We start from the raw sequence: 12,439 nt of genomic DNA on the forward strand, positions 1-12,439 counted from the left end.
ATATATATATATATATATATATATATATATATATATATATATATATAATATAAACTACTACTTACTACTTTTTCTACTATTCCTACTTTGTGGTTTTTCACTAATCACAGGGCTTCAGGTTCTGGATCCCTCACGATAAACGAGGGACTACTGTACTTCCTGTCTGACAGATTACACACTGAAGTCAGGGGGTTACCATGACGACACCTGATCATTTTTATTAAAGTTTTTTTTATACATATAATGCTGGAGATGGTTGATGTTAGGGAATTTTTGGTCAAAGTTTATGGATGTTTTTAACTACTATGGCTGATATGTTAACTCTTCCCATGAACCATATGTCTGGGTGAGGAGCTGGATGAGGAGCTGGGTGAGGAGCTGGGTGAGGAGCTGGGTGAGGAGCTGGGTGAGGAGCTGGGTGAGGAGCTGGGTGAGGAGCTGGATGAGGAGCTGGGTGAAGCTGCAGGCATGTAGCTGTCACTCCAAGGACTCCTCTGAGTCTGTGAGCTCGGCTGAACTGATAAGCGTATAAAAACAAGCTTCACACGCTGCTCATGGCAGATTCTTGTGACTGGGCTTCATGTGTGCACTTCCTGTTTAATCTGTGTGACCTGTCCTGAACATCTGTCCTTGTAAGTAAAAACGGTTAAAAATCTTCTCCTGTTGTCGAGTGTGGCTCCTTTTGAGTAAGTGAGATAGGGAATATTTTTCTCCAACAGTTGATCAACAGTGACTTTAAATAATTGTTTACCTGACAAGTCATAATCTTTAGGTACTTGAAAACCTCAGGAATATACTGTCGTCTTAATTGATGTGATTAACTTACAAAACACATCAGAAGTTTGGGTTTCCACTGCCTGCCAGTCAAGCTGGAGGGTTTATTTTACACCAAAACGAAGGAGTAATTGACCTTTTTACATGTCCTAATATAAGCTCAATCATCCAGGTAAATAAATCCAAAAAAGTTAAGTCAGGTCATCTGGACGCACCTTTCAACAGTTACTAATGAATGTGTAAAATGGAGCATCGCGACAAAAATAGCTACGTTTTTTACACCAACTTTTTTTTATATTAGTTAACTTCAGAGCACAGGTGGAACTGTTCTAAATCAACACTGCTTGGAATAAGTGCATTTCAATAATCCAAAAGTAGACATGAAACTATTTAGACCACAATCATCGTAAAATACTGACTTTACATTACTAACTGTAAAAAAGTATCCGGATGAGTCGCTCCACTCACGTGTTAAGCATCCACATCTTGTTTGGCCGAAACTTAAATTAAAAACCGATACCAACACATTTTGTCAGATTAGATCCAAAGATGGCGACTTGCGCAAGGAGATTAAAAAAAATAACAAAAGATTTTATTTAAATAGATAAAAGTTAAAGACGCAGCGCAAATCTACAAAAAAGCCAAGGAGCCGACAACGGACGGCCACGAGGAGGCACAGACTTGGCATGAGAGCCAACGATGCTCCACTGAAGATAGTGTGAGAACAAACCTAATACTTGCACGGGGGCTGATGAGGAGGTGGAGACACCTGGGCAAGAAGAGGACTGGGGTGAATAGGTGAAAGTGGGCGGAGCTAAAGCAGAGGGCGCAAAACGGACTGACTGAGGAGCAACACAGAAGCAACACAAAGGTTGATAAAAATGAAAACAATAAAACCAAACACAAGAATGACGAAACATAAATAAACCTAATCATAACACAAAATAACAGAACAGATCCTGTCAGAGTTACCGTTTGCTGTAAAGGATGAAATGAGCAGCGTGTAATCTATAACGAAACACAACTCAACATCTGGAATAAAACAAACTTTTCTGCCTAACAAAAACAACTTCATCTTCTCTCCACCAAGAAGTAAACAGCCTTCACACAATGGAGTTTTCGAGGTCACACGAGAGTTGTATACGTTCAAGTAAGCATATATTCTCCCCAGGCCTCTTCAGCTAATCCTAATTAATCCTTCAGGATGGTGCGTTATCTCCTGTGTGATCACACGACCAGAGCGCGGGGAACAACGGCACACACTTCGGCTTTTTCCATGGTTCCACCGTCAATATTAACCACGACACATCACAATTAATGCATGGGTCTAACATAACACCGTGTGTGATTATTGCATACAAACATGACCCTTCACACCCACGTTACTTTAACTAATGCGCTGCATGTGTGCGTTTGTGCGACTAATTGTGCTTGCAGCTACAGTAACGGTGCCAGCGTTGGTTCCCAGCGTATTGTCTGACAGGCTCCACAGCCCTGTCACACAGACTCATGTCCTCCATTTCACCGGACCTCCCTGTTGTTTACATTTACTGGAAGAACAAGAAGGAATTCCTTCACAAATGAAGTATGTTGAAGTACTTTTAAATGGCATTGTGAAGTATTTTCCTGCTCATCCTTTTTTAAATAAACTGTGGTGTTTTGAAAACCAATTAGTTACAACCAAGATCCAATCTATCAATAAAAATGTTTGAACGTTTGATGCAAAGTCTCACTGCTTGTCAGTTTTCAGCTAACGGCTAAAAAAAACCCTCATTAAAATACTGTATTTTCTGATGTATAAGTCACATCAGTCAAAAAAAGCATCATGAAGAGGAAAATTAAACATATATAAGTCACTTTGGCATCTAAGTCGCATTTATTATGCGTCACTGCTGACACATCGAGTTTATTATGCATTTATTTAATAATCAAAACAGCTTCGTTTCACCTGGGTGGTGCCATCCATCCATCCATCCATCCATCCATCCATCGCAGCCGGAGCTGCTAGCTCTCCAGCGCTCCTCCGCCTGCACCAGCTGAGTGAAGCGAGCACGTAAGGGAGGACTCGCTGTTACTGTTCTTCAAAATTTAAATTGTCAGTCAAAAATTACATTATGAATATGGAAAAAAAAAGTATATAAGTTGCTTCAGCGTATAAGTCACAGGACTGACAAACCAATGAAGAAAATTGCGACTTATATACTGGAAAATACGGTAATCCAAGAATCGTCCAGTTCCAGTGAAAATGGTTTTCCTCTCCATGCAATCCTGAAGCCACAACAAGTACAGCGATAGAAAATCAATAGAAGATTAATAAAATTAATCTGGGAGACTCAAAAACAACTGAGACTGGCTAAAAGTTTCTAAAGATTAGCTAAAAGAAGCAAAATGCTGGCTAACAGCTAAAAGTAACAAGAAGTAATCTATAAGAAGTAAAAGTGTAGCTATAAGCCAAACAGATAAAATGATAAGCTAAATGTTAAAATTACCAACTGGCTAATATCAGCTAAATGCTACTCAACAGCTAAAAATAAAAAGTAAAAGAAGTAAATAAATGTATCAAAAGGCTAGGTAAAAGTATCAATAGCATATTGGTAGTTTTACACTTTAACCTTTAGGGTACTATGAGGTAGTCTAGTTGATGAGAGCATGGAACAAGCTAAACGGGTTTCTTTTGTAAATGAGTCCTCGAGGTTTATATGGGGGTCTGGGGGTCCTCCCACAGAAAATTTTGAATAAAGTAGATGTGATTTCCTGTACTTTGGTGTATTTAACAGGTTGTTAAACATCCGTGTGATTGTAAAAAAAATAAAAATAATTATATATATATATATATATATATATATATATATATTTATACACTTTTTTTTTGTGTGTGGGCTCCCAAGCACTGAAAAATTAGAGAAGGAAGCATTAATTTGGAATGGAACTGTCAGAAATTTAGGTAAAGATTTATGGATGTTTATCAATGCTAATGTTAAATTATGTGTGTGAGGTCAGAGAGTTATTTTTCTCTCTCGGAGAGGAGCCTGCAGGCACTTGATTCCTGCGAGTCTAAGAGGCCGAGGTCGTCGTGCTGCTAAGCGTGTATAAAAACACTTCCTGTACTCTGCCCGTGGCAGATCTTCCTGGCTGGGGCTTCAATGAAACATCTGTGTAAGCCTGTGTGAACGTCTGCCCGTGCAAGTAAACTGGGTTAAAATCTCCTGTCTTCATGTATGACTCTTTATAAGTACCGTACGTTTTGCTTTACAAGTCACACCTTTTTGCACAAATTTGCATGCCCAGCGACTTATACAGTGAAGCGACTTATTTACATTTTCCCCCATATTTATAACCCAATTTTTGGATCTGAGACCTGACGATTTCATTCATTCTGACATGGAAAATATTGAACACTACCATTTTCAGCCACTAGAGGGCTCTCGAGTAATATGCCAAGCCAAGTGTCTCATTAATAGGTAAAAGTGGCTATTAAAGACATACTTGGCTTGCCATACCAAGCCACCTTCGTCTCGCTCCAGAACTCCTGGAGCAAACGTCAAATCAGCTGCATTTCGCTGCGCCGCCCAGGCGAAATGCAGCTGATTTGACCATTAAAGTGCATTTATTAAGGAAAAGTTCAACTGAGACACACCTTTACTATAATTTCGAGCAAACAAATAATTGTTTCTAAGTTTTATTCTTGTTAAATTCTTGTTAAAGTCCTCCCGTGAACGCTCCCATGGCCGCCATTTGGCAGCCAATCGATTTTAGGCACAACACCGACTCACATTTCCCGGTGGTCAGCGGTGACGCATAATAGATGCAGCTTATAAGGCGAAGCAACTTATTTATGTTTTTTCCACTTTATTAGACGCATTTGGACTGATGCGACTTATACGGCGGCAAGTACGGTAAGTAGTTAACGAAAGGATATTTTTATCCAACAGGAACAAGAAGTGAAACAAAGACAATCTGAGAAGTGAAATTCTTTGACAGCAGTGTTGACTTTATTTACAGCCATCAGAGTGTTCATCTGTTTCAAATTCTTTACTGATATTCTTTGCTGTTTGTTGACGCACAGACATTGTTATAGTTCTTGAGGTTGTTTCCATGTTTGCCCAGTCCTTGTGTGTAAATGGCTCAGCTGCAGGCAGCTAAATCTGTCCTGTTGTGCTGCTGCTCTCCCTCCCGTGGCTTTCAGCTGGGCAGGAGGTCTGTCGCATCCCACTGATTGTGATTCCCAGCATGTGTCTATGTGTCTGGGTTTGTTTATCAGTATGTCAGTTAGTTTCAATTTGATGCTTTTCTGCTGTGCGCATTAGAAAAAAATGTGTGCCTCCAAAATCTGTGTGCGTTTCGGTCTTCTTGCAAACACACACTCGCACTTTATCATCTAATGCCAGCTAAAGCCTACTACGGTCCATCCAGTCTCCCCGCCTGTCGCACAACTCTCTTTTTTTTAACTCTCCATCCATCTCGTATTCGCACAAGCAGGCACTAAATCACACACTTCACACACACACACACACACACAGCCTCCCCTGTGGCTGCCTGATTGAGGTTTCTTTGCCTCAACCTTTAGATTTACTGTAATAGTGGAAGGAGTGAGGCAGGGAAGAAGGGGGATAGAAGTTAAATGGAAGGACACGAAAGCAAAGAGGTGCATAGAGAGGCCGATTAACTGGGAGAAGTGAGAGGGAAGGAGATGGAAGCCGGCGGTGGAATAAAGGTGAGACATAAAAAAAAAATAAAGTAGACAAGGGGAGTCAGGAGCAGGAAGGGGCGTTAAGGGCAGAAAAACGTAAAGAACGAAGGGAACTCCAGGCTGTCGAGGACAGAAAACATCTCCTATGAAAGTGCGATTAGAGCCTCGGCTGGTCCCGAGTGCAGCCTGACTCTACGGCCTCTGCCATCAGCGGCTCATAACTCCCCGCTTCAAAGATCTATTTGTCACTTTTCATCTCTACCTCATACCCCCTCCTCCCTCCACTCCAAACAGCGGAGGCCCAGGAGGCGAGGGAGGAGCTGGAGCTTCATGAAACGGAGATGGCTTCTGAATATTTACGAGCGCTCTCGATGATGTCACCGGCAATAAATCCGCCTCTCTCTTGTGGTTTGGTTTGTTTCCATCTGAGCGTTCGCAAACTCCCAAACAGACACTCACGCCGCTTTAACTGCATGACGGATGAATCCATTCCCCGCTAGCAGAGACCGAAAGATTTCTCCCAAAGGTCACTAATGAGCTAAAGTCCGTTCTTCTAAACAGTTAAGGGACTTCGGGAAGTCCTAAACAAATTTAGGAAAAGGCTTTACATCAGTTTTATTTTACCCTGAAGACAAACCGTGACTACAAGAGACCTTTGCTTGCTCTGAACAATTATAGTGGCATCATAAACTTCTAGACTGCAGATGTTGGGTCAAATAGTTCTTGACGTTTGCACGGATTTACTGATTTTGGACATTTTAATCTCTCTAAGCTTATTTTCATAGGAACTGAGCAATATGTGTTATTCCATCAGCGTCATGATCTGTCAGGTGTTCATAACAAACAGCAGCAAAGAACATTTTCACATCAGTTTTTATTTCTATCCATCCATCCATTATGTTTTACCCGCTTCCCCATTTTCAGGTCACAGGGCTCACTGGTGTCAGTATCCAGCAGTGGCTGTGCGAGATGTGGGGGACACCCTGGACAGGTCTCCTGTCCATCACAGGGACATAGAGACAAATGAGACATACAACCAGAACAATTTAGTTACCAATCAGCCTAACATGCATGTTTTTGGCCTGTGGGAGAAAACCCACGCAGCACGGAGAGAACATGCAAACTCCACCAAGAAAGACCCCCAGCCCAGATTCAATCCGGCAACCTTCTCTCCGAGAGACCAGCTGATGTGAAACACCTGTTTTTATTTTCAGTATTATGCTTCACATTTTCACTGCATCATGTTTCAAGCACCTTTTGAAGAAACTTTTTGCAGCTGGTAAAACTAAGGTTTTCAAATCCAGTCACTTTCAGAAGACAAACGTAGACACACCAAACGAAACCGTTTGAAGATGTCATTAATAAATGACGAGCCTCCTTAAACAGATCAGAGAGAGGAGAACAAAGACTGAGCTGTAGTCGTGTTGCTACACTAACTGCTTCAGGTGAGCTCGGTGAAGTTATTTTCACACAGAAACAGGGAACACCAGAAGATGCCACATCATGTATTTTAATGACTTTCAATATCATCTTGACATCAAAATTGTTCTCTCTAGGACTGACCACTTTATGCAGTTGGCTATTGGACTTCCTGTCAGACTGCACACAGTACATCAGAGTTGGTCAGCATGTGTCCTCCACTATAACCATTAACATTGGGGCTCCCCAGGGATGTGTGCTTAGTCCCCTACTGAACACAATATACAGCCTTGATTGCTCAGCCTCCTTTATGTCCCTGTACACCATCTCTTCCAGCTCCTTCCTTTAGGTATAAAATTTCAAACCACTAGATTAGCCCACAGCCTCTACCACTAAGCCGTGAGGCTGCTGAACCTATTTAGCAATTTTGGTCATGTTTTTCTCTTTGAGAATGAATGTAGGTCTCTTCATCTTTGTACAAGATGATTGATTGTTTTGAATGGGTGTGCTCTGCACATGTTAAAAACCTGCTTCTGAGATTCCAACAGGAGGTTGGCTTGAAACACAGCAGTGAAGGCTATGGGACAGATCTGGTTGGCAGGCCGTAGACTGAGGAAGTCCTCTGGATGGGGAACAAAACATTTCTCACTTAAAGAAACTGGTCTAGATGACACAATTTAACATTTTTTTATGTCTCTTTGCATCCTTCAAACCCTTTGTTCTTTTGAAAACTTTTACTGCTCATTTCAGTTTTTGTTTTGCTTCAGCTTTTTTGGCTCAAACTAGTTTCTATTTTGCTAATGTCAGATTTTTTTGTAACTTATTCGGCCTCTCTCTACCTATTTCAGCTTCTTCTGCTCATTTCTGCTCCATTCAGCCTTTTCTACATATTTCTACAGTTTTTTTCTGCTTTCTTTCTGCTTTTCTCTTCCTGCTTTCAGCAAATGTCATCTGTTCAAACTCAGCTCTCATTAACAGTTTAGCAATGAAACCTTTTCAACTGATTTCAGCTTCTTCGGCAGTTTTCAGCCAAATTCATACAGCAATAATTCACACTCCATTTTGGCAGGAAATGCATTTTCTCTAGTTTTTACTTTATCCAACTGATTCATCAGATCAATTTTTAGCTACTTGTCTTAAGGGTATTCCAAAGAAATGCGTGTAGATTTGAAAGATAGACTGAAAGTCGGCTTGAAGAAGTTTCGGTGAAAACTTGAAGGGACTAAGGAGCCGCATGTGGCCCCTGAGCCGCAGGTTGCAGACCCTTGCACTGTACATTTCTTCAGTTTTTCTTTTCTCCCTGATGTAAAACTGCAGATCTGACAGTGAAAGCACCACAGTGAAGGATCAGTGCATCTTTAGTGCGACCTTGCTTGTCTCCGTATGAACAGATAGCGAAACAACCGGAGCCTGAACTGGAGCAGATGGAGTGTGAGTTTCTCCTCCGAGTGCACAGAGAGAACAAATTTAGATAATAGCTCACAGCTAATCCACAGCACACCAAAAAGTCATTACTGTTTAGGAAAGAAAGACGCAAACTCGCTCCCCGAGATGGAAAGAAATCCTTCTCTGAAGGTGAAGACCTTGACTCAAGCTGCCTCGTTTTCCTCATGTGTGAAATTTCTTTTGTGCACACTTCAGCGGATTTAACTCGTCTTTATTGACGCCGAGCTTCGAAGCACCTGCAGCCCCTCGGACACCCACTAACACACCCACGATGCACGCAGAGCTGAGAGGTTATCCGCTTTAATTAGAGGCTCCATGAAAACAAATCTTACTGTTTACGACTTTAACTCAGCTCAGATCCTGGAAAACAAATGACCGCACCGCAGTGAAGTCACCCTGACACTAACGAGGACTGTCAACACGGCCCTATTTGAGCTTAATGTATCATTTTTAACACAAAACAAGATAAAAATGTAAAAACAAGCGTGCATGAATAGAGACATTCGGGGTGAACACGCAGAGTGGGATGAGCAGAACGGGAGAAAACTAAAACCATTGCAGCAGTGACGTCACATCAAAGCAGCTGCAATGAAACCCAACCGCTTAAGCCTTAAAATAAACAGGAAGGTTTTAGGTCGGAGTGTAAACGGATAGAAAACAGGCGCTCAAACACTTTTTTTTCCCGAGATCTTATTCCATCATTTCTGTTAAAGTTTGTCCTGTTATTGCTGTGGAGTCTTAAATTTACACGTGTTGTGTTCTCTTTAGTTGCATTGTCGCTTCACTTCCTGTTTCGGCCGCGCCTGCTTTCTGTTTTCGATCAGCTCCGCTGCAGACAGCTTTCTGTTGCCTGCTTCTTATTTATCCTCATCAGTTTCTGTTTGCACCTTCATTGTTTCAAGTGGCTCAAATCTGACTTTTCTGAGATCCAAATGGAATTGTTTTTATGACGCTCTAAACACCAAGAGACTTGGATTTATTTAATATCCGCCGTTTTTCAGCGCCCTCGGTCTGAAGGCTCATGCTGCATCCTGTGTGATGTCGCTGAGGCGTGAGTGGACGGGAAGCCGAACGATCGAACGTGAACATGACACAGAAGGCCTTTTGTTAAAACTCGTGCTCTGTGTTGTCCTCGTGCTTCTTTAATTCATCACTCGGTAATCATTTTGTCGGCTCCAATCTCACTTCAGAATCCAGCCACACGCCGACGAGTAGCGTCCATATTTACTTCAGTGAAGACAACGGGTCACAACATTGCAGTCTGATGGAGGTATTATAGAAATGATGTGAACAACTGTGCAAAAAGCAAAGCAAAAGTCAGAATTGGGCTTTAACGCCTGCAGCCTGGAAAAAAAAAAACTTGCTGTGGATCCATTCTGGTCCTAAATCTACCTCCAGATTTGACATTTCTCACTTATTACCCAGATTGCTTTGATGCTTAAAGGAAACGTGTTTGTGTTGCAGGTTTGACCTCTGCCTCTTTCTGTATTTAAGAGGCCGGTGAGGAGCTCGCAGTCTTCCTGATGCTCCGGTGGTTTCACTGCTTTATGCTCTAAGATGTCATTAGTGTCAGGCATGTTTTATCACTCACTAACTGAGGTTAGGGTGACTGGTGTAAGTTTCTGACTAAATAAAAACAGTGTAATTTTGTCTGGGTGTTTTCTCTGCTGGTGTTGATCTTAATTTTGGACAGAACTCAACAGGAAAATTGTGGAAATATGATTTTATTCAACTGTCAGGATGAAAAATAATACAAATTTAAATCAACTAAATATTCGCCTATTCAGATTTAAACAATTTTTTTAGGCCCAAAAGGGACAATATTAGTAGATTATTACCCTAAACCCATAATACTTTATGTAATATTTGAATAAATATCGTGCAAAAGCTGATTATTTTTTGTTTTAATTAATGTAAATAGCAAAATAAAGCAGATGAGGAATTTAAATAAAACTCTGGAGTCAGTTCACTCCATCCAATATGGCTGCCGCAGCTAATCAAGTTGAGCCAAAAGAAAAAAAGCTGCAACAGTTTGGTTTACTCATTCTGAGGTAAACTTTGGTGTGGTAGTAGCTGAGAGTCATCGTCAACACATACCGGAGATGTGTGCTACTATTTAGCTTTTTTTATGCTAATTTTAGCCTTTTCAGCTAACTCCACTTTTGTTGCCCTCAGTTCAATATGTTTCAGCCTAATTCAGCACAAAAGTGCTCTCTCCACCTCGTTCTGGTAACGTAAGGTTCTTTTGGCTTTTTTAGCTACTTTTCAGCTGTTGTTGTTGTTGTTGTTGCTAATTTCAGTTTTTTTTCAGATAATTTCCACTTTTTTGTGCACATTACTTTTTTCTTTCAGCTCAATTGGTCAAACGCGTTCTTTCTGCTTTCTTATGCTAATTTAAGCTTTTCTACCTTTTCAGCTAGCTTTCTAGCATATGTTAGCTAATTTCAGCTGTTTTCAGATAAATTCAAGCTTTTCATGGAAATCTCTGCTACTTTCAGTCTAATTGAATTATTTCTGCTAATTACAACTCGTTATGCTCCTTTCACCTTATTTCTTCCAGTTTCAGTTATTTCAGCTACTATTTAGCTGCTTTTATGCTAATATTAGCTTTTTCAGCTAATTCAATTTTTTTGCGCTCATTTCAACTTTTGTGCTATTTCTGCTTTCTCCTGCTGATTTACACCTGTTCTCCATTTCAGCTGTTTTTAAGCTAATTTCAGCTGTTTCTCAGCTAATTCTTTCTGCAACAAGCATTGCCACAGGAAATGCAATTTCTCTAGTTGGAATGTTAAAGCAGATATGGATGAATGTCTTGCTGTCTGTAAACAGAGTGAGCCCCCCCCCCCCCCCCCCCCCCAGCAGCTCCTCTGCACCATCCTCATTCTGACACAGGACAAGCAGCTCGTTCTGGTGATCTCCTGTCCGGGGATCCACTGCAGCACTTACAGAACCGTTCATTAGATTCAGTCTCGATTAAAACCTGCTGCAGGAGGAGGCGCGCGCTCAGCACGCAGTCAGACACGCACAGACACCTGACTGATGATGGAACTGATCCCCGGTCAGCAGGCTGCGGCCATTTAGCCACAAAGGGTTTGGTCAACAGTAGGTGGCCCCGGGGCCACCTGCGGCCCGTGCGCGCACCCAGAAAGGACAAAAGGCAGCAACGAGTTTCTCAAAGAGAAGTGGCAACATTGAAAAAGCGCGTTTTGAGCTAAATGCAACGCGCCCCAGCAGATGAATGAGGGCTGGACTCACCTCCCAACGCTTGCTTCATAACGAAATTCATGCTGATGGCTTTAGATTCCCCGCCGTCTCAGTCCGAGCGATGTTACATTCAAGTGTCGCAGGAAAGTGGAATTCTTCAGATCTAAGACAAACAAGAAGCTGTTAGACACATTTCAGTCTCCTGCAGAATGAAAAATGTTCTTTAAACGGTTTGGTTCTGTCGAAATGAAGAGCTGCGCTGAGGGAAAGCTTTTACAGATGAGAGGCGGACGCTGCTCGGGTGCGTGTCGCTCTGAAGGACACCAAGGTCAGTGGTTCGAGTCCAGACAGAGGAGCTGCTGCTCCTGGGTGTTTCAGTGCCGATGTGGCGCTTTTTAACACACTCAGGGAGTGAGAGCCTCCGAGCTCTGACTTTTAAGCACGCGCCCGGTGGAAGTCCTCAGCACGGCAGGACGCGCCGTGCTCGCGCATGTAGACTGAACCACTCATCCTCCCGATCATGTGGTAAAACTTTCCATCCTTCATCGGAAGAGGGGTTGGGGGGGGGGGGGGGGGGACCCTGACCGGCCACAGCCATCCCATTCCGGCTCGAGGAAGCGTCACACGCGCGGCACGTTATCAAGCAGAGAAAACCCGAGCCGTGCACGCTGAATGCACACGGTGTGCAGCAGGAGAGGCTTTCAGAACCGACCTGTGCGCATGCAGACACGGGTGATGGGGAAAGCACACACACGCACATGCACTTCCTGGTTCCGATCAGAGGTGGATTTCAGCACGCGCGCGCCCGGATAGCTCCACAAGCCGCCTGACTGCGCTGCACGAGCCGCATCAAGCAGCGGTTTACCTCCGTCCGGCGGCTGGCAGAGACCCCCCCCCCCCCCCCCC

At 42.6% G+C, this 12,439-nt stretch overlaps 1 protein-coding gene across 2 annotated transcripts in view; it reads right to left on the reverse strand.

The window, feature by feature from the left end:
• The window catches only part of LOC119408364 (complexin-1), a 67,816-nt gene that overhangs the window by 54,943 nt on the left and 434 nt on the right, over positions 1-12,439 (reverse strand). The window contains exons 1-2 of one of the 2 annotated variants that reach the window (XM_037675166.1): positions 11,811-11,997; positions 11,585-11,696 (exon numbers count right to left, since the gene is read on the reverse strand). In XM_037675166.1, coding sequence (XP_037531094.1) covers positions 11,585-11,615 — 31 coding nt within the window. In that variant the 5' untranslated portion in view covers positions 11,616-11,696; positions 11,811-11,997. Of the gene's footprint in view, positions 1-11,584; positions 11,697-11,810; positions 11,998-12,439 lie in introns of those variants that run through there. The other variant, XM_037675165.1, reaches the window with a different exon arrangement.

This window comes from Nematolebias whitei, chromosome 4 (assembly GCF_014905685.2).
Source record: "Nematolebias whitei isolate Nwh7 chromosome 4, NemWhi1, whole genome shotgun sequence".
Taxonomy (NCBI): Eukaryota; Metazoa; Chordata; class Actinopteri; order Cyprinodontiformes; family Rivulidae; genus Nematolebias; species Nematolebias whitei.